General features: G+C 32.5%; 1 protein-coding gene across 8 annotated transcripts in view; it reads left to right on the top strand.

The window, feature by feature from the left end:
* sick (sickie) overlaps window positions 1-23,722 on the top strand; it is a 363,513-nt gene that overhangs the window by 308,296 nt on the left and 31,495 nt on the right. For 7 of the 8 annotated variants that reach the window (XM_090165613.1, XM_090165609.1, XM_090165611.1 and 4 more), the window contains 4 exons: window positions 1,847-2,176; window positions 12,486-12,648; window positions 15,625-15,677; window positions 16,940-17,038. In XM_090165613.1, coding sequence (XP_090021739.1) covers window positions 1,847-2,176; window positions 12,486-12,648; window positions 15,625-15,677; window positions 16,940-17,038 — 645 coding nt within the window. The remainder of the gene's footprint in view (window positions 1-1,846; window positions 2,177-12,485; window positions 12,649-15,624; window positions 15,678-16,939; window positions 17,039-23,722) is intronic. The other variant, XM_090165614.1, reaches the window with a different exon arrangement.

Genomic DNA, 23,722 nt, shown 5'->3' on the forward strand with positions numbered 1-23,722 from the left:
ACTAAAAATTTAATTTAAATTATCTCGTAACGTGAGTATCATTTTTGTACTTCTTTTGGGAGTAGGAATCGATAAAATATATTTTGTATAGGCTATTCACTATCCCTTTGATTTAGATTATACCCCTTTGAGTTTCTCTAGTCAAGCTTCGGTCAATGTTCACACGTAAGAAGCCGAAACATGGCATAATAACTAACTTTACCATAAAATGGTGCCACACGGAAAAAAATGTAGAGACGCACTATAACTATTCTTTCGATCATAAAATGGCGCCACACGTAAAAAATGTGGAGACGTGGCGTAACTAGTTTAAAATTGCGCCACACGTAAAAAATGTAGAAACGCAGTAAAGTAATTCCTCTACCATAAAATGACGTCACACGTAAGAAGTCTAGACACGGCATAATAACAAGCCTTACCATAAATTGGCGCCACACGTAAAAGTTGAGACGCGGCATAATAACAAGCCTTACCATAAAATGGCGCTACACGTAAAAATGTCGAGAGTGGAGAGAGAGAGAGAGAGAGAGAGAGAGAGAGAGAGAGAGAGAGAACGTGGCCAGGCTGCCCGTCGAAGCGTGCACATATCGTCATAGAAAGAAGCCTTCGCTGCGTCTTCCCTCCCAATGCGATCGATGCAACGTCGTCTCCTGCTTGTATTTTTATGGTTTCTTCTCCTCCGTGCCCCCATTCAAAAATGGAACCCCCCCCCCCTTTTCTATAAACCAACAGAATCTCCTTCTTATTAAGGAACAAAAGGAAAGATGATTATTATTTGCGTTTTTCTCCAAAAATAAAGTGAACGCATTAATTTATACGACTGCTTTATAGATATTTTTCGCCCTGTCACGAAGCGTTGAATTTAAACGTCTTCGAGCAAATACACTTAAATTATTAATGAATTATTATTTATAATATTTATTAATTATTTTGATTACTCATTGCATTAAAATCACAAAAAATATAATCAGGGTTCATACAGATCTGAAAAATCTGGAAATATCAGTGAATTAGATTATTGACTGAAAAGTCATGGAAATTCCATTTTTTTAATAAATATCAAGGAAATTTATGACGGTTCAGAAAGTTTCCCCTAAAGAGAACAAATTTACATCAATAAGTTTTCTTATTAAAGATTTGCCTTTATTACATCTTTTATATATTATAATATGGAACCAACTTAGTTTAAATCTCATATCACTACATCTTAGTTTTAGTTGAGGTTATCTTGCATCTTAAAAAAATCTGGGAAATCGGCTTCCCAATATTTGTATCAGGGTTGCCACGGTACCTGGAATACCTGGAAAAGTCAGGGAATTTGAATATGGGTATAAAAATCAGGGAATTTTAAAAATTAGTCTAAAAGTCAGGGACATGTCAGGGAATTTAATTTCGGTTGCAAATAGGAAACTTGTACTAAAATATAGGTTAAAAAATACAAAATCATGGCACAAAATAAGTCAGGGAAAATCTCCGGAGATGGTGAGGGAAAACCTGGAAAATTCAGGGAATTAGATTGTGAAAAAACTGTGGCGGGTTTGTTGTATGAACCCTAATGAAAGCTTGATATTTTAATTGAATCTTGTATAGTTATAAGATATGACCTATTTTTTAATTAAGTTAGAAACTGAAAAAAAAATCAAATAGTAAATTGTGCCTCAAGCTTCGTTTCTTAAAGGTAAACCAACATAAATTTCTAAAGGCTAATTAGGTTTATCCTTATTTCGTATTACGTATAATTTGTTAATTTAAGTTTGTTTGGTTATTTTACTTGTATTTGACTCGTTTCGAAGCGTATATTTTGTTTATTTTTAGTTATTTTGGACTTAATTTTGTCGCGAAACAGGTGAATGGAATATCAGGCAACGGCCCCCTTAGCGTGCCCACGTCGTCCTCCAGCGGCGGGCTGGTGGGCGTCGGTGGGCGGGCGGGGACCCCGTCGGCGGGCTCGGGGTCCGGCACCGCGCTGACCCACGCCCGCCTGATGCTGCACCAGAGAGAGCTGTCCCCTTCGCCGCGCGTCTCGAGGTCCAGCTCCATCCGCTCGACCAAATCGGAAAAGCTGTACCCGTCCATGCTGACCAGGTCCTCCACGGACTCCGAGCGGCCCACCAGCAACCCCGCCGCCCTACAACCACTCGCCTCCCCTACCACCGCCACCGCCACCGCCTCACAGGTACATCGGACTGCTTCCAAATGATATCGTTACCTCGATACCTCCTTGACACTATTTCGCAAACAGTTGTTTACAAATTTTACCTTTACTTCGTGGTATTAGACAATATATATATATGGTTAGATTATCTTGAGCAGGGTTGCCACACGTCAGAGAAAAGTCAGGGAATTCAAAAATGAGCCTTAAAAGTCAAGGAAAGTTCAGGGAATTTAAAAATGAGCCTTAAAAGTCAAGAAAAGGTCAGGGAATTTTAAGAACTTTTGAAAAGTCAGGGAAGAGTCAAGGAATTTTAAAATGAGCCTAATAGGTCAGGGAATTTTAAGAATTTTTAAAAAGTCAGGGAATTTAAAAATGAGCCAAAAAAGTCAGGGAACTTTAAGAATTTGTTAAAAGTCAGGAAATTAAATTTTATCTTGAAACTTTTTTAAGGTAATTTTACTCTAGTTATCTGACAAATTCTATGATTATTATTTAGTTCCTTGAAAGTTTGGCTAATTTTTTTCACGTTGCAATAATACTTTTGTACTTAAATGATTTCAATTCATAAACATCTGACAAAAGTAAAATATAAGGCTAAAAATTGTCTAATTTTGGTATTAAAAAGTCAGGGAAAATCTCTTAAAATGGGCATGGAAAACAGGGAATTTGAATCTGAAATTATGGTGGCATCCCTGTTAAAAATTAAGTTTGAAACGTTTACTAATGATATTAACCAATTATATCCTTATCATATAAATATCTTAAGATTGTCAAATCTCTAGCTGCTTTTCTTAAAGGGAAACAAACATACGTTTATACAGGCTCGATTGTAAATCTTTTGTTTAGGATATGGTGGACAATTAATTTATATCGTAGAAAATGGTTACTCACTGGTTTATCCCATAATTTGAGACTGTTGGCGCCATCTGGTATTTAAATATCGTCCACTAATGCCCTTTAAGAATCTTTTCCCTTGCAATGTTAAAATTCGATCCCATAAACAGTTTAATTTGACCCTATGTAAAGGAAGAAAACGTGGAGGTTTCGTTACCACGAACTGGATATCATTTTGAAGCTCGTCTGAATTGGAGTGGATTTGATTTGATTTTGTTTGCCGTTTTTATTATTTTTTAACTCTTCTTTGTTCAGCTTGTTTATCAATCTATATGGTCTCGCGATTATCATTGAGTCGTCTAGTTCAGCGGTTCACAATTTCTTATCTGCTATGGAACCATAAATTATCCACCTAATTCTGGTGGAACCCAAACTCATTTTTTTACTCATCTTAAAAGACTCTTAGTGTTGTTAATTTTCCGGATAATTAAAATGCGGAAAATTTTCCAGGAGAGTTTCCGGAAAATTTTCCGCAATTCGAACGCCACCTAACGGAATAGGTTGCAAGTCCAAGTTGGAGCCCGGCGAGAGAGTTTCAGTGTAGAAAAGATATTACAGGCAGAACACGTTGGTCTACCACCAGGGTATATGTTTGGCGGGAAGTAAACTTAAAGGGTGACAGGCAGAAGAATACCTAGGCGTTTAAACAGGAATTATACTATTAAAGAACTAGCTAGTATCGTACTGGGGTTTTTTTAATGTTACTTACGCTATTCAGGGTAGGGCTCGGCGTTCGGATAAGAAATTTTCTGTACATTTCTTTTAGATCCATATCCGAAAATTATCCGCCAATAATATCCATTAATAAACAGTTAATCGAATTTTTATGATTAATGGAAATTTTGGCGGTTAATTTATCCGTTTCATCGAGCTCTAATTCAGGGTTGCAACCATACCTGGAAAACCTAGAATTTCAGGAAAAATCGGGGAATTTAAATATTTCCCTCAAAGTCGGGGAAATTAAATATTTCCCTCAAAGTCGGGGAATTTAAATATTTCCCTCAAAGTCAGGGAATTTCAAACATTTCCCTCAAAGTCAGGGAATTTCAAACATTTGTATAAAGGTCAGGGAGTTGAAATTTGGTTGCAAATACGAAACCTTTACGAAAGTATAGTTTAAAAATTAGCAAAGTTTGATGTAAAATAAATCAGGCAAAAATCTCTCGAAATGGCCAGTAAAAATTGCAGAAACCTTGCTAATAATGGCTGTAATTAAAAGTGGAATATCCAAAGTACGCAACAAATAATAGATAATTTAAACCAGCATCAGCAAACTTGTAGCTTTACACACGCAAAGTTACATCTACACGCCCACAAGGTTCCCCTTACACGTTTTCGGGCGCTGTCTTAACCTCTCTTCGTAACCTTCCGTGCCGAAATCGTTTTACAGGCCACCGCTAAACGCCGTTGTTTTCCGTACGCGGAACTTAGGTAAATCGTTTAGTATCTATTTTTCAACCGCAAAATTAAGATCGAATTTGGACGTAGCGTGTACGCTAGTCATCCATTCATTTTCTTAAAAAAAAAACCCCCTCTTTTTCACGCTCGATTAGTTCTTTGATCATTTCTCATGCTCTACACCTCAAACTTGGCGCTTTGACTACACCCCGACGACACTTCATTTCTTATCAGCCACTCTTTGTAGTTTTCTTTACGCTTAGAACTTACAAGGAGAGTACCCGAGGTGTTTATTGCGTAATGTAGACCTATATGAGGTTTGAAATTTCCATTCGATTTGCCATGGCAACCGAAAATGTTTTTGACCACTTAAAACAAAAATAAGATTTTTTCCTTATTCTACCCAAAAAGTGTTACAATTTCACCCCAAAAATGTTCCAATTTACCCAAGCTTGATGAAATTTACCTAATTGTAGTCCAAATTACCCATTTCGTGATTTTAAAAATAAAATTAATATGAAGTACTCTGCGAAACCGAGAAAATCCCATGCTTTTTTAAATGGAGATTTTTTGTTTTAAATGGTCAAAAACATTTTCGGTTGCCATGGCAAATCGAATGGGTAGTGCAACGTCTCCCTTTGACAAATTTCATATCTCATATAGGTCTACATTATGCCCGACTTTGAACAAAATCGGCCCTAAACACCTCGGGTACTCTCTTTGTTAGAAATTAGGTAAACCTGGTTTTTCGAACCATTGAGAAAGTATTTATCTTGGAGTAATTTTACTTCGGCGTTATCCTTAAAAAGACTAAAATTAAAACTAAAATTATATAATACATCTTGTAATGACATGAAAATATGGGTTGCACTTTCGCCTCGCAGCAAGAGGAGCCGAGTTTGATCCCAGCTTGTGGCACTGGATTAAAACTCTGAACCATTCCTTAAGCGTTGGGTTCGTTAGTTATCTTCCATAAAAACGTGTAGAGGTTAACGGTAATAGTTAGTGTAGGGAGCTGTTGGCTCGCGTGGCATGAAGGGCTTGCCACCACCCTCCTACGCATTGTAACCTGGCCACCTATTTAACGGTATTAAGAGTCTCTCGATGACTTCGGCCAAAGGTGGTGCCTTGGGTATTATCTTAGCTGTTTATAATTATTTAATTTATCCTCCCTGTATGTTACTCGCTTAAATCTAGTACCTAAACAATCTACCACCGAGTTTTCAAAATAAATCTTGGAAGAAAAAATTGTACAGTACGAAATACATCATTATACTAATATAGGAAGTTTCTATGACTATTACATCGGGGAAAATTTATAAAATAATATATTTTTTTACAACATTACTCGCTCGTAAAATATATTTATGTACTTCTGACAATGGCTGATGAAAATTCTTGGTATAATCATCAGTAATAGCTAGTCATCACGAATTCGAAGAATGATTTCTTAAAAGTCCGATTTGACGATTTGCGTCTTTATGACTCCTATTCTAGAAAGGGGACATTATCGCGACTTCGTCCTATTCGCAGATAAGAAATTGTGTCGCCAAAAGCTCGTGTCGTTAAAGCGGAGAAATCGAGTTTGACGACCGAAAAGAGAAATGAAACTTAACGTTTTCCCCATTCCGACTCAATCAGCAACTGCTGCTACCCGAAGAAGCTGCTCGTAGTTCGACAATGGCCGCCAGTTGGCGCCACTGTTTTTTCTCTTTATTGAGGGGGGGGGGGTAAGCGTGGATGACGTCGTGTTACGTGGAACCGCTAAAATCCCGGATAGTGGAGGGGAGAATATTTCCATCGCAACTGCTGTCACCCGATGCCGTTTCTCGTTAAATTGGACAACTGCTGCTTGTCTTCAAACTAGATCAATCTCTGGATGGCTCCCCCTGGTGGCGAAAAGTAACAATTCAATTACGTAACCAATTGCTTAACCCCCATAATTGTTAATTATAAATAAATATATTATAAATTAAAACAGGGTTGCCACTCGTCAGGGAAAAGTCAGGGAATTTAAAATGGGCCTAAAATGTCAGGGAATTTTAAGAATTTGTAAAAAGTCAGGGAAATTTAAGAATTTGTAGAAAGTCGGGGATTTTTAAGAATTTGAAAAAAGTCGGGGAATTTTAAGAATTTGTAAAAAGTCAGGGCAAAGTCAGGGAATTCAAGAATTTGTAAAAAGTCAGGGAATTCAATTTTATCTACACACTTTTTGAAAGTTATTTCACTCTAGATATATGACAAATTCTATAATTATCATTTATTTCCGTGAAAGTTTGGGTAATATGTTCAACACTGCAATGACTGAAATATAAGTACATTTAAATTTATTATTTTCTGTAAAAAGTAAAATATAAAATAAATATTTTGGCCTTTAAAAGTCAGGGAAAATCTCTTAAAATGGTCAAGGAAAACAGGGAAATTTATATGGCAACCCAGTAAAATATTTCTTTCAAAATTAAGCCCTATATGTGAGCAGTCCATTGAAATTTATAGTGAAATTCTTCAACAATTATTGGATGTCGGTCGCTATTCAGCAGACATCTTTTACGCTCGGGCTTCCGTTGAATTCCAACGTTAAGATAATTATATCATCTCTGGCTGAAATTTTGACTTATGATATAAGTCCATTTATTTATTGAATCCTAATCATATCCCCCACCTACGGATGTTCTTAAACAAGCTGAACACTACGAACAGTTAATTTTAATTACTGTCTGAACACTCGTTTCATTTGTGTGTGTGTGTGTGTTTGACGTGAAGTGGTTGTACATTCACCGATGTTTTTATATTTGGTTTCAAAATTATTTTCTGTTGGTTGTTGTCTTTGCCGTGGTATTTCAAATATTTTTTATGGTATCAAATAAGTTTTAGCAACAATTATAAATGCATAAACGTGAACGTCTACGTCAAATTAATAGATTTGAACTCCAGTATCTAATCTATTAAAATTATAACAATTTATCAGACAAATATTTATTTCGGTAAAGCAGGACACGCGATGACGAATTTGTGTTTGGACAGTACTACGTCAGATAATCTGAACAACGTACTTTCGTCGTGTACCCTGCGGTACCCAAATGATTTTACTATGCTAAGCATTTTTTACAATTAAATTTCGTGAGTTGCTAAATCTCTGTAATTAATTTAATTTAATTTAATTTTACTTTTTTAATTTAATATAATTAAAATATCAGATAATATTAGTAATTCATTTAGATGGTTTCACACTCGATGGAAAATTATCGGCACCGTTAATAAATCGAATTTAAACAAATTCTTAAATTTTCCGTTTCATTTTTCCTCGAGCGTGAATTTATTAAATGTCAATAAGTACTCGTTGTGAAATAACGCGCGAAACTTGGCCAAATCCTTTTTTAAAAATTGCAATACATTTGTCACGAACAATAAAGCAATTTAACCTTTTCGTGTTTTATCATAAGTTTATAAACGTTTCACATAAGTGTGTCAGTTACCCTATCTTCTGCTTGAAATTTTTAACTGCCACTTCATCAACACTTATAGTAATTATTTAATTATTCAATTGTACTTGTACTTCACACCAGACAAGGCAAATTATTATTTATAATTTTAATTATTTATTTTTCTATATTTTTAATGTTTTCCCATTTTTCCCTTTATTTGTAGAATTTTTCGGAAATATGTCTTTTAATATCAAAATCTTTTTGAGATATATTCGTTCGCTCAACTAATTACTAAGACTAATTCCCTTTAAAAACAAAGGATTGTTTTTTCCTTTCAGAGTTGGTTTTAGTTTTCGATTAACTGACACACTTATGTGAAACGTATTTATAGGCTTGATTTGCGTTATCCAATACACCACTTCATAGGCTGCCGCGCCATCTACCACTAGAAAAACGAAACGCTGAAAACGTTATTTAAATTTCAACCATTTCTAAAAAATTTAAATAGTATCTACCGTCTACCACTACAAAAACGAAACGCTTAAAACGTAATTTTAAACTATCGCATAATTTAAAAATCTTAAATTGGTTTTTTTTTTTTTTTTCAAAAATAAGAAAGACTTTATTGGTGTATATGGCAGCGGAGGCCTTCACACCATGTGCATCATACAGAATTAGACTACAAATTGAAAGAATATACAAACAGCGATAAGAAGATAAATACACAAACCAAAAACAAAACTATTGTACCCGGCAAAGTTAACGAATGCCAACGTACGAAAACATTCCGTAGATGGCGCCACCCCTTCGTTTACTGCCGCGCCATCTACCACTATAGAAATTCAACGCCTAAAACGTAAATTAAATTATTCCCATTTCTTAAAACCTTAAACGGTACCTATTTCCAAAAACCTTCCGTAGATGACGCCACAATAGTCCCTGAAGTGGTGTATTTGAATAAAAGGCATCGGCTAGGTTTCACTTTGGCTGTTTGACAGTCAATGAATGAAAGAAACGTTCGATTAGTTATCGGCGTGAAAAAACCCGATGACTTAATTAGGAGATGTTTGCCTGACTTGTTCCCGATAAGAAAATTATCTTTGGTGTTCTTGTCTCTCTTTTTTTCCTTTTTCCTCTTCGGCACTCCACGTTAATCTGACCCACTGTCGCCCCCCTCAGCACGCTGATCCCCGTCCACTTATCTTCTTAAGCCTCGGCATTTAATCACGCTCAATACATTTAAAACCTTTTTTTCCGCTTCGCTTACCTAACGAAAGGCCCGTTCGCATTATGACCCTTTGGAAGGAAAAAACTTAAAATATTACATCATACGTAACGTAATCACTCCTGTTATTATGGTAGTTTCTTTAATAATAATAATAATAATAATAATCAGCTACCTAAGCGACTTATATATAATGGAATTTCAGGAAATATCAGGGAATTAGATTGTCGATATAACATCCAGGGAAATATCAAAGAAATTCCCGTAATTTTTGTAATCATCTGTTAATAATGGAATTCCCATTATTAAGAAATATCAAGTTAATTCCAACAATTTAGTGAAATATCAGGGAAATTCCCATTATTAAGAAATAAATCAGTGAAATATATGGTCAATTCCAACTTTTTAGTGAAATATCAGGGAAATTCCCATTATTTATTGAAATATCAGGGAAATTTCCATTACTTGGTGAAATATCGGGGAAATTATCGTAATTTAGTGAAATATCAGGAAAATTCCCAATGTTAAGTGAAAAATCAGGTAATTTCTAATTTATAAGTGAAATATCAGGGAAAATTTCACCATGTAGTGAAATATCAGGGAAATTCGCATTATTTAGTAATAATCTGTGAAATAACAGATAAACGCCAAATTTTTTTGTAGTTTAGTAGCTCATCGTAAGTTGGTTTAAATATTTGGACGAATCAACACGTTTTACACATTTTAAAATGTTATTGATCAGTTTGGCTTCTGTCAACAAAGATAATAGAAAGAACGAAATATATAAAATAAAGTTAAAAAGTTGTGAAAACAACCACTACGTTGATCAGTAGCGTAATTAACTTAATTTGAGTTTAACCTGATAATTCTGTTCCTAACTTGATGGGAACGGGTCTTTAATCCAAGCGAGGGTTGAGATTCTCTTCTGCTTTAATCCGCAGAGTTTGAATTACCTTCTTTCATCGTCCTTGTCATCCGCTAGAACTCACCGCGGGAGGGCGTTTAATACCGTTCTTCCTCGAACGCTTCTGCCTCCCCCTGCCGGTCGTGGGACGTACGACGATTGATTAATTATCTTTTTTCTTTTTGCAACGAGGCTAATTTCGCGAAATAATTTCAATTTTTTTTTGTCCAACTACAACTCCTCCTACTGTATTTTTTCTTCACTTTTTTATGTGGCGTCCGAGGGCGCCACTGTACTACAGCCGCTAAAAAGAGACGAAAGGCCTCATTATAAGTGTTTTCTTTGGCGCGAACTTTACAGTTTCGGAGAGCGCGTGGGAACTTCTAGCCGTTTTAAAGACGAAACTTAGGAATACTTTTAACAGCGCTGACAAAGTAGCTTGACTAAACGTTTGGGAAGTACCGTAGAAAGCTAGACAATCCCGTTCGCAACGTCAGGAGTTTAACTTAAACTCTCTAACTCTCGGTAAAAACGGTGGGTTTTTTTAATATACGTGTAAACCAAAATCGTGATGGGCAGGTTTGAAAAATGTTAGGTTTTTTTGTGGTCGTAAGAGTAACCCATTACGGGTTTTAATGAGTGGAGAATTATATTCGGAATTACACGAAATTCGAATGCTGCCTGGGCGTTTTTTGTTAAACCGGCGCGTTTGAAATATGGGATTTCTGATATTTACTTAACATTCATTTTAATATAAACGCAACAGATAGAATTAGCATGTCACCATTTTTTATAATTATAAATTATATAATGTTATATCACGTTGGTTTTGAATTGACATTTGTACATTAAATTTAATTACTATTTAAAAATAAATTTAATTTAGTTTGTTTTGAATTGACATTTGTACATTAAATTTAATTACTATTTAAAAATAAATTTAATTTAGTTTGTTTTGAATTGACATTTGTACATTAAATTTAATTTAGTTTGTTTTGAATTGACATTTGTACATTAAATTTAATTACTATTTTAAAATAAATTTAATTTAATTTGTTTTGTCATAAAGAATAGTAAAAACTACTTTAATTACACAGTAAAAACTGTGTAATAGTTTTTACTGTGTAATTAAAGTTGTTTTTACTATTCTTTATGACCATATACACAGGTGTTTTTAATTTTTAATTATAATTTGTTTTGAATTGAAATTTGTACATTAAATTTAATTACTATTTAAAAAATTTAGTTTGTTTTCAATGGACATTTGTACATTTAAGTATAATAGAGGATTTAAATCAATAAAAATAAATTAATTTAAAAATTAAATAACCCTAGTTATAAAAAAATATCACGATAAAATGAACCGTTAAATTTTCCGCCTGACCTCGTGTTATCAAAATCCATGTCGAAACCTTAATTATTGAACTGTCAACGTGACATTTTTATCTGACAAAATTTACTAAAAATTTGATAAGGCGGCATTATCGGGCTGTGTCGGAAATCCAATACTCATTTATGAGCGCGTTTAACTTTCGTTTCTAATCCTTGTTCTCCGTTTCACTCCGTCAGCGCTCTCTCGACTCTTCCAATCTGCGAATGTTATTGCTATTGTATCTTGTTTCTTTCCGCGTTTATCCGACGTCTTCTCATTTTACAAAGATATCATTTCTTATCGATTTAGAGAAATATACAATTAGCTAACTATTGGTTGCGCGCGCTAATCAGAAATATTATCGAAACTTAATCATGCCAAGAACGCGTAGAAATTACTAAGGACTATGAAAATATTCAGTGCTGGAAAACTAGTGGAATTGACTAATAATAAAAATAATAATCAGCTAGGCTAATACCTAGCCTTCTTGTGTCTGCATTTTCATATAGAGTAGTTTGAGTGCTGGATTTTTTCTCTATGGGAAAAAGCATGTGACGTCGTGTCACGTGATACTGAAATCACTGTATAGTTGTAAAATCTCTAAATTATAATTTATTATTATTATTTATAGTTATAATTTATGATTATAAAAATATTAATATTAGAGTGAATGAAAATTATGAAATTATATTAAAAATGGAATTTTTAAAAATATTTTTATTATTTCTTTTATTTATATTATATTATATTATATTATATTATATTATATTATATTATATTATTTTTTATTTTTTTATTTTTTTTATTTGTACTACTTTTATTTTATTTGTACTATTTTATTTTTATTTCATTTTATTTTTATATCTTTTATTTATATTATATTATTTTATTTTATTTCATTTTATTTTTATTTTATTTTCTTATTTCATGTTATTTTTATTTTCTTATTTTATTTTATTTTATTTTATTTTTTTATTTTGTTAGTTTTATTCCTTTTATCTATATTATATTATATTATATATATTTTTTTAAAATGAAATAATTGACTGACAAATTGAGTTGGTGACATTGATATATTTTTGTGATAAAATGTTTTCTTTTCCCTCTACCAGGGGGCTCAGCGCTACATGTTCCCGCTGTCTCCGGTCAATCCGATGTCGGCAGCGACCCCCAGCGGCACCAGCAGTCTCTCCTACGGCAGCAGCAGGAGCTCGGCGGCCATGTCGCACTACATCGGGGGCCTCCTGTCCCGCATCGGAAACAAGGACGAAGACGGTAAATGCCACGCAGCGCCATACGGCGGACCAATAGTACACTAACCTAGTCCAGGCCCCCCGAATGGCACGAACTAATGTCTCCTTGAGACTTGACTGCCTTTTGGTCTGTCGCTTTTGACGCTTAATGAGTAATATCTCTTTTGCGACTCTTACGAGACCAGTGTTCGTAGCTACATACTTTCGCCTCGCAGCCAGAGGAGCCGGGTTCGATCCCAGATTGTTGAGTTTGCAAGTTATCTCCCCACAGGTTAAAGGGGTTTTCCCTCGAGATCTAAAATTCCTATTTTTCCTATAAAATTTTCTAAGCCTTTCCCTGGTCACCCTGTCTTAACTTCTTAAGATAAATATTATTTACCTCTGGCTGTATAAAATTTTTACAAAATTTATTTTAGAATCTGCCCTGATGTCCAAAGTACGTAGAAAATAATTTATAGTTTCAGAGTTGCCATAATACGTGTAGTTAGTGGCGTAAATAACGACTCCGCAGTGCGGGGCCCATAATGGAGGGGGGTTAACGGGGGGGGGGGCGGAGACCTTAGCTACGCCACTGCGTGCAGTAGTTGTAAATCTGAGAATTTTAAGAACTAGTATAATTGTCAAGGAATTTCATTTTTTGATGCAAATAGAAGCTTTTACAAAAATATAATTGAAAAATAGCTATATTTTAGCTTGAAATAAGTCAGGGGAATCTCTGTAAAGCTGGTAAAACCAGTTAAATTTAAGAATTAGTATAAAACTCATTGAATTTAATTTTGATTGCAAATAGAAAACGTTTGCTAAAATATAATTTAAAAATAAAATCTCCGGAGATGGTCAGAAAAACCCTGACAAAGTTAGGAAATTTTAATCTGGAAAACTATGGCAACTCTGTATTGGAGATACTAATCCCAATCAAATATACGTGTACGGGGAACGTGATCAAATAGCCTTAACGCGCCCATTCTACAAGTAGTACGAATTATCCACAAAAACAAGGGCTTCAACTCTCGCTAAACCTATTATCAAAATAAATGCTGAAAATGAGAGGTCTCGATCAAATTAAAGGATTTCCTGCTTAGAACACTGAATTTACAAATAGCACTAATGCTCTAGATGACAGGGCTCCCAGAGTTCCTATAATTCTATAAATTCCTATAATTTCAATATGCTCCTATAATCTCCTAATTTTTTCGAAATTTTATAGTTTTTCTATATCTATATCCAGTAATTCCTATAATTTTAAAAATAATGTATTAGAAAACAGCCTTAACGTTTGGGAAAAATTTGCCTTCTAAATAGAGCTTAGCTCATGCTTAGGTCCGGTGTTCCCGAAAACCTCAACGTCTGGGCTCCCAGAGTTCCTATAAATTCCTATAATTTCAATATACTCCTATAATTTCCTATTTTTTCAAAATTGTTCGTATAAATTCCTATTTTATGGCTAAAAATGTTCCTATAAATTCCTATATTTTGGCTAAAAATGTTCCTATAAATTCCTATTTCTTGGCTAAAAATGTTCCTATAAATTCCTATTTTTTGGCTAAAAATGTTCCTATAAATTCCTATTTTATGGCTAAAAATGTTCCTATAAATTCCTATTTTTTGGCTAAAAATGTTCCTATAAATTCCTATTTTATGGCTAAAAATGTTCCTATAAATTCCTATTTTTTGCCTAAAAATGTTCCTATAAATTCCTATTTTTTGGCTAAAAATGTTCCTATAAATTCCTATTTTATGGCTAAAAATGTTCCTATAAATTCCTATTTTTTCTATGAAATTTCTTATAATTCCTTTATAGGAAAAAAAATCGCTGGGAGCCCTGACATGACCATAAATACAATAGCTTTAGATTTAACTTATTGCGTAAGAAATTACTCGTTAATGCCATTAAAATAATGGACATTCTAATTCATACTGATATTAACCGACTAAAATACGTTGAACCATAAAAACCAATAAAATTATATCACAAGTAACATAATAACAATAAGTATGACAATTACCATAAATTATCGCCGAACTCATTTTCAAAGCTATTGCGCCATCAAGGTTCAGTTCTCAACACAGAGCCTCCTAGTGTCTAAACACGCCCAACTCGAAATAATCTCCTACCAAGGACGATAACACGCCACTAACTCAATTCGGTTGTGAGTTTAAGTTGGAGCTGGGTGATCGTGTCAGTGTTAAATAAATATTTGGTCAAAAAATTAGCATAAAAACAGAATAAAATGCCATACTTATAGATGTCACTTTACTTATGTTTACAGCAATAGATCGTTAAACCAATAGCATTAAAACAATAGTAAGTGTCATCCTTATAATTATTACTTTACTTATTATTATAGTAATAGATCTACAGACAATTAGCTTAAAAAAAGTAAATGTCATACTAATAGTTCTTACTTTACTTATGATTACAACAATAGATCATCAAACAAATATAATTAATAAAATAGTTAGTGTCATTCGTATAGTTATTACTTTACTTATACAGGCAATTAGCTTTAAAAAAATAGTAAGTGTCATACTTATAATATTATCTTACTTATGTTTACAGCAATAGACCGTCAAACAAATAGCTTTAAAACCATAGTAAATGTCATACTTATAGTTAATATTTTACTAATGATTAAAGCAATAGTCGGTGTCATACTTATAGTTATCAACTTCTTTGATAACTAAACGATGTCTTTAAGGTTGAAATAAAGTTATCGAGATTATTGAATTTTATCACGCGAAACAAACCTTCCCAGTGAAATATTATTATTATGGCGTTTTAATGTTTTCCTGGTATGTTATCTGATGAAACCAGTCTGGGATTTTAAAATGACTTCATTAGTTCCGCGGTACACCGGGATTAGTGGAATTTTCCTCAAACGTTTTAAACAAGACTTTTTTCCCGTGTGTGTGTATGGTTTTTTTTGGTTCATTTTGAATGTGAGAATGATGCAAATTAAGCTCTCCACTAATGAGAGTTTTTTCTCCCGAAATCTAGTTCATGGTTCTTCGTTATCTCTGGTTTCTACATCATCGTCTCTCTATTCAACGGTAAGCTTCCTCCCAGATTCCAAAGTGACGTGTATCACGCATATGGCCAGTAGATCAGGAAAGAGTTAGGCCTAGATTAAGCGTGCGCCACAAAATCCATAACATTTTTCTTACAATATATCCTGACAATGTTTTTGCTAGAGTTGTAAGTCGGAAAATTTTCCGGAAAATGACCTAGGCCTTATTTTCGGAAAATTTTCCGTATTTTCCAAATATAAATAATAAAATACGTTGTCATTCCATGATTAGTCTAATATTGTTCGCAAATTTAAATAAAGCAAAATTTTTAAACATTAAAAACCCTTAAAAAAGTAATTTATGTTTCCGGAAAATTAACAACTCTAGTTTTTGCAGACGAAATTATTATTATTTTATTTTGAATGTATTTATTTACGCTTTGAGAAAATTACCAAATTTCAAATTCAAATCTATGAAAGTTTTAGCTGTACAAATTAAATAAACGCATTTTCCAGTTCTACAATTCTAATTTGAAAAACGTAAATTTTATGCAAAACATTTTCGGCTGGCAATTAAATAATTTTAATGAAATACTTAAATGAATAACACTGCGTCTAATGACTGGGGAGATATGAAAATTACTCTTAAATTGAGGTCGGCACCATTAAAATGTATTCGCTAGTTTACTAGTTGCATCTCTTTCTTATCATTCATTAAACTACTTTTTGAGAAAACGTTTTCAAATATTTCTCGCCAATTTGTGTTACATTAAGAACCAGCCTATGCTGCAGTATATAATGGTTCAGCTGACAAAATAAAAAAACGTAATAATAAAATTATTTTATTTCAACATAAATTTATTCAAACAATTTTAGTATAATTCAAAGATATTTGTAAAAGGAATATTATTATTGAATATTAAATGATAATTTTTATTAAAATAATACAAGTTAAATTAAATAATAATTTTTATTAAAATAATACAAGTTAAATTAAATAATAATTTTTATTAAAATTATACAAGGTAAATTAAATAATAATTTGAATAAAATAATAAAAGTTAAATTAAAAAGTAATTTTAATAAAATTATACAAGGTAAATTAAATAATAATTTTAATAAAATAATACAATTTAAATTAAGTAATAATTTAAAAAAATAGTACACGTTAAATTAAATGACTACTTAAATTTAAAATTAAAGCAAGTTAAATTAAATAACAACTTAAATTTAAAATTATAGCAAGTTAAATTAAATAACTACTTAAATTAAATATTAACAAGTGAAATGAAATGTCAATTTCAGGCCGAAGAGAAGCAAGCTCACGAGATCCGAAAGCTCCGAAGGGAATTGGAACAAGCCCACGAAAAAGTCGCCACTTTGACCTCTCAACTCACCACCAACGTAAGTCATTGCACTATTTTCAATTTACGAATATCCTCTATTCCTTTTCTTGCACAATGTTGGCTCCATTTATTAATTATATGCGCATTTATTCACAAATATCTTAAGTTGAAACTAAATATGTTATTTAGTTGTGATTATTTTTAAATTTTATATCATCAAAATCTTCTGTCTGCAATTTTTAATTGATAGATCATAAACTTAACGAGGTAATTTTTCGGTCCATAATGATATGCAATTTGTATTTCAAACTATATTTAGAAATGTTAATTTATGCCCGTTTGGTAAAATTGGGGGTAAATATCAATTTTCTGTCACACGATATCATCTATAATAAATAATATTACCCGATAGTCTGCGACCAGTGTGTTGTGGGGCCCCTTCTTATCTTGGGGACCATTTTTTCCGGAATTTTTGGGTGTCCGTCCGCGACTTACAATTATTCTTACTTTGTTTACAATACATTTTATTTTTGATATAAGCATTTTATATATATATATTATAATTCAATCTTTAAGTCATTTTTTTTGGTAAAGGTCCAATTATTTTTTTAGTCAAAAGCAGGGCTTGCCACCACCCTCCTACGCATTGTAACCCGGCCACCTGAATTAAAGGCTTCAAAAGTCGCATGATGACTTAGGCCTAAGGTGGTGCCTTGGGTATTAGCCTAGCTGATTATTAAATAGTCTTCAATTTGACCCCTAATAAAAAACGCCTTGTCGTCACCAATGCCTAATGAATCCTGCCCTGGTGACGATTGTGGACATACCTTTAATTCACAGCCACAAAAATTTATGACCAAGAGATGTCGCCTTCCTTATAATTTGGGCCTATTGAGAGATGTCATCGCGTTCGCAACTGCTAATTATAACTTGTAAGACTTTATCACTGCAGGTGTGTGCTGCCGGAAATTAATTCCTTCTTAATTGTAGAGCCCAGAAAGAGAGTAGGTGTACTGTTTATAGGAGGGATGAAAAATTCTGTGAAAATAAATCCCCCTAGTTTGCAAATGAAAGTTCCGTTTGCCCCTAGCGCTTTATCCGTCCAAGTACGAAATTTAGCTACGTTCACATTATACAACTATTGTGGCTCAACTTGATTCACTATTTTGGTTTCATCCCAACAAACATTATGGCTGCGACACCAATATTATACTATGCTGTCTCCCAGGTCCCTGCCTAGATTATGCAAAAGTTCCTATTTTCCTTCAAGAGCAAATTTGGCGTACGGGATTTTGAATCTCAAAGTTATTTCAGAAATTGATTTTCAAATTTCAAAGCACAATTTTCACATGGAGGCTTTTTTTTTTAACTTAATTCGAGATTTGAAAACTGATTTTCACCCAAATTTCGGGATTTTCAAGTTGATTTCAAGATTTCTAAAATCATTTTTCGCTAGAGAGTACGGAATTTCTACGATTTTCGTTGAAGAACCCTAAACCACCCTAGCATCGGAATATACGTCCCTAAAATACCAAATGTTCCTTAACAAGGTTGCCAGGGATCAGATGAATCAGGGAAGAGTCAGGGAATAGTCAGGGAATTTAAAAAAGGCTTGAAAAAGTAACAGAAAGGTCAGGGATTTCTTTGATTATTATGTACTTCTTTGAAAGTTCTGGTAATTTTTTACTTTTAAAAAATAGTTTTATCGCGAAGTCAGGAAAAATTTCTTAAAAAGTGAAAATAGTAAGGGAAAACCTTAATCTGAAAATATTGTGATAACCCTGCTTAAAATATATTTATATTTCTGCTCATGAGAAGTTTACCAAATGGTTAAATAATTAAAAACAAAGTTCGTTTTCTGATAATTAAAATATTATTCATATTTTGAGATCTGATTTTGATTTACATTGGCCTGTATTTGGTCCCAATTTTAAGAAATTTGTTCGTATTTTTATTATTGAAAAGTAAAAATTGTTCCTTATTATTTTTAGCATTTATTAATTTTAATTCAAAATGTAATAATTAGATTAAATGTATTATTTTCAACCCCAAAAATTATTGTATTATTAGAATTTAGTTGTAAGGACAAGTTGACCAACAAAAATGGTTTATATTTTAAGAAATTGGACTCCTACAGGGTTCGTACACGACCTGCAAAACCTGGAAAAAAGTCAGGGAATTTAGAAATGTTTCCTAAAGTTCAGGGTAAATTCAGGGAATTTAAAAATGATTCTAAAATATCAGGGAAAAGTCAAGGAGTTTGAAAATGGTCCCAAAAACTAAGGAGATTTTATAATGACCCCAAATAAATCAATCAAATAAATTTTTGAAAGAAAATATTTTTCAAGATTTTTACCTCAAACCATTCATTTATTCTACAAAAATAGTCAGGGAAAACCTGGAAATGTCAGGGAATTTAATTCCGGAAATTTTGTGCGAACCCTTTCCTATTATAACATATTTTTCTATCATCTCTAATTTCGATTAAATTGTATTAAAATGATTAAATATATAATATTTGTTATTTAAAAAATTGTATGATTCGAACATAGCTAAAAGGACATTTAAGGTCTCTAGATGACTTAGGCCTAAGCTGGTGCCTAAGGTACCAGTTGACTAATAAAAATGCTGAAGTGCGAACGGCCCCTTTACAGGGAGTTAATTTTCCTTTCATTAAAAGAAGCAGAGAAATTCTGTCTTTTATAATTCCGAAATGTGGCACGAGGGGGAGCGGCACTCGGCAGCTCGTATCCACTTCTCCCTCTGCGCTAATCTCCAATTTCCTTCAATGATGATTACTCCAAAAGCGCCGAAATTCCCCAGAAATTAACAAGTCGGCCAGGGCCCAATAGATCTTCGGCTGTCACTAATTATTAATTTGAGTGCGGACAAATACCAAATAATGAAAGTATGAGACTATCACGTTCTCATGTTATTCAGCTTCAATTTTAATATTTTAAAAATTTTGTGTTATTCAAACCTAATTTTATGTGAAAAATAGAGTGCTTTTCGAAAAACTTTATAAATTTTTATTCCAAAAATTATAATATTTTTTATTCGAAATGTATTTCCATTTTTATTCAAAATATAAATAAAATTTTGTTAAGTAATAATAATTTTTATTAAAAATATATTATTTATAATTTTTTATTGATTACTATATAATTTTATTTTAAGTTTTTATTCATAAATACATTAATTTGTTTAAAATGTTTTTCCACAATTTTATTCAATTTTTTTTTATTAATTTAAAATTTTTATTAAAAAAATATATAATTTTAATATTTCTAATATTATATAATTTTAACATTTTATTCAAAAATTATATTTATTTTAATATATTATTCAAAATGTATATTAATTTTAATATTTAATTCAAAAATTATATTAATTTCAAATTTTTATTAAAAAATTATTAAATTTTATATTTCAAAAATTATATAATTTTAATATTTTATTCAAAAATTGTATAATTTTAATATTTTATTCAAACATTATATAATTTTTATATTTTATTCAAAAATTATATTATTTTAATATTTTATTCAAAAATTATATTAATTTCAAATTTTTATTAAAATATTATATTATTTTAAAATTTTTGTTCAATAATTGTATTTATTTAAAAAATTTATTCAATAATTGTATTTATTTAAAAAATTTATTCAATATTTTTTTTAATTTAAATTTTTCTTAAAAAAATATCCTTAAAATTCATTCAAAAACATATTAATTTTTTTCAATATATATTTTTATTTTCACAAAATTAATTCATAACTTAATACACCCAAACAATAAGAAATTTTTCAAGAATAATAATAAACCCAAATTATCCAACTATTCGAGAAATAAACGGCCTTGCCTTCAAAGGCGGAAGTGGGAACTTGGTGTCGCGAAAAATGTCTTCTTCAAATTCCAAAATGTCGCGGCCGCAGTAAAAATAAGGATTAGGCCCCTTTCAAAAGCCTCTGCCGACGCTCGGCTTAAAAAGGCAGCATTTCCATGAATAACTTTTCCATAACTCGTTTCTTTTTCATCTACAAGAAAAAAAATCAAGAGCTAGCTAGGTCTCTTTAACCGTCGAAAGATGCTTTGAGAAATCGATTGGTGACCACACCTCCTGTATTGAATAATATTTCTCATATTTTCCATTTGTTCCTATAACGTAAACTTACATTATTTTCCTAATTTTTGTGTGGAATTTTTGGGCTTCAAATGTTGCAATTATATCATTTGATATCAAAATTTATAAAGTTAGAAACAATTTTATAAATATTATAAATTTTTGCTCGCTCAACAAATTATTAAACCAAATTCGAATTAAAACCATGAATTTTCACTTCATAAGTACTACACACTTTTCCTGTAATTTTATTGGAATTTATCCTATATTTTCCTTTAATTTTAATGAATTTATCCTATATTTTCCTGTAATTTCAATGAATTAATCCTATATTTTCCTGTAATTCTATTGGAATTTACCCTATATTTTTATGGAATTTATCCAATTTTTTAATGGAATTTATCCTATATTTTAATGGAACTTGTCCTATATTTTAATGGAATTTGTCCTATATTTTAATGGAATTTATCCTATATTTTAATGGAATATATCCTATATTTTAATGGAATTTTTACTATATTTTTATGAAATTTATCCTATATTTTAATGGAATTTATCCTATATTTTAATGGAATATATCCTATATTTTAATGGAATTTATCCTATATTTTCCTGCAATTTTACAAAAACAACTCCTATAAAATCCTATAAATCGATTACATATTTCCTATCAGATTTTTTTTTTGAGTCGGCCGGATACTTTGAAGGAAAGATCATAGTTTAATAAACGAAAAGAATGATTTTGGAGGCCGTTGATATCGGAGATACCGGTATATTTTTAATGGGTTCTCTCTGATAATTACAATTGCTTTAATCACCTTATTTGCTCTCCCTAATTACCGCGACCCAAAACCGGAATTGGACTGATGGCGAAAATGAATTTCATATTTTTCATCTATCCATATCCACAGGATAGGTCCTTCGACCAAATTTCTAAGGAATATCTTTTTAGACTTAAATCACCGTGGAGCCCACACGTTTTCCGCGGAGTAATATTTACCGGCTAGACGCTCGTTATTCTCATCATTTAATAATAGCGTGAGTCATACGCGAATACATAGGAAAAAAGTATCTTTGGTGGCGGACGTTGAAATTTGGATGTCGTTAAATTCGTATGAATTTCTGCGGGTCTTGAAAAAGTTCTCTCAAATTTTGAATGATTGTCTTTTCAATTCTTGGCGTAGCTCTGCTGTAAATTTCGATTTTATAAATTCCGTTCCATATTATATTTATCAAATTTGTTTAAAATTTAATTTAAGTAAATTAAGATGGATTTTTTACGAAAAACATCTTTGAACGAAATTGTTAGTCTTCGATTCTTGACGTAGCTCTGCTGCTAATTAAATGGGTTTTCCCCAAGTTCTTTGGTTTCCCCTTCCATAAAAACTTGTTGAGGTTAACGGTAGTAGTGAGTGTAGGCATGAATTGCTTACCACCACCCTCCTACGAATTTGTTACCCAACCACCTGAATTAAAGGCCTAAGGTGGTGCCTCGGGTATTAGGCTAGTTGATTTGGGCCCAGGCCCGTAGCCAGGGGGGGCCCGACCTGGAGTTTCTCGAAGTAAATCTATAAAGACGGCACTGAATACTACTCGCCCCTCCTAAATTACGGTTCGCCCGGTCTACATCTATAGCCTGGCTACGGCCCTGTTTGGACCTAAGGTGGTGCCTCTGGTATTAGGCTAGCTGACTTAGGCCTAAGGTGGTGCCTCTGGTATTAGGCTAGCTGATTGATTATAATTTTTAATTCATCCGATATGATTAATTTTCGATCGTGCGAAAAATCTAAATAAAAAACTTATGCAAATTGTTTAGATTTATAGGGAAATTCAAAACGTAACTTTAGAAATCACCCCGTGAAAACAGCGATTACTTAGCAGTCAACTTTATCTGGTAAAAAAAGGGCACTAGGATCTCGATTCATTGAAGCGACAATAACCGAAAATAGAAATCTCTCATCCACCAGGCAAGGAAAAAAATACGATAAAAAAGTTTTTGGGTCCATTGAAGGAAAAAAAACCCATATATTAAGTTCCAACACAAAATGTCACCTGCATTTTCAGCGTCAATATCAGGCTAACGGTGGCCAAAGAAACCCCAGGAAGTCCCGGGTTTGTTTATATCTTTGAACCACAAGGTCTCCTCAATTCGTTCCTCTTATTGTCAAAAGTGAAACCCCTCCTATAGCCAAGTCGACGTTTCCCAAAAATGGGGCAACCGAACTCGCGAATTCTCCCTAAAATTGTCGCTCGATGTTGGACTAGACTATAGGCGTCGTTTTCTCGATTTCTATGAGCGAACGAAGCTTAGTGGAACTTTTGACCCCGAAATAGATGAAGATGGTCCCTTTTCAACTTCCCATCCCCCCGCCAATCTCGGAGTAGTCTTGAAAGGGGATTTGCATCGCTGGCGACTGCTCGCTCCAGAAACCCTTATTGCCAGCAACTCGAGGCGTTTTTTTAACGACAGCTTTTCCTTCGCTTTCTCGATATCAGGATTTTTCTTTTTAGATCACGTATTTTTTGTTTTCTACATTTTCCAAAGTTACCAACTTTTCTTTCCGTATTATTAAATTTCGCAATGCGCCTTTGCACAAAAATTTCTTTATCGTAATAGAA

Source organism: Leiobunum rupestre, chromosome 2 (assembly GCF_980474605.1).
Source record: "Leiobunum rupestre chromosome 2, qqLeiRupe1.1.hap1, whole genome shotgun sequence".
Lineage (NCBI taxonomy): Eukaryota > Metazoa > Arthropoda > Arachnida > Opiliones > Sclerosomatidae > Leiobunum > Leiobunum rupestre.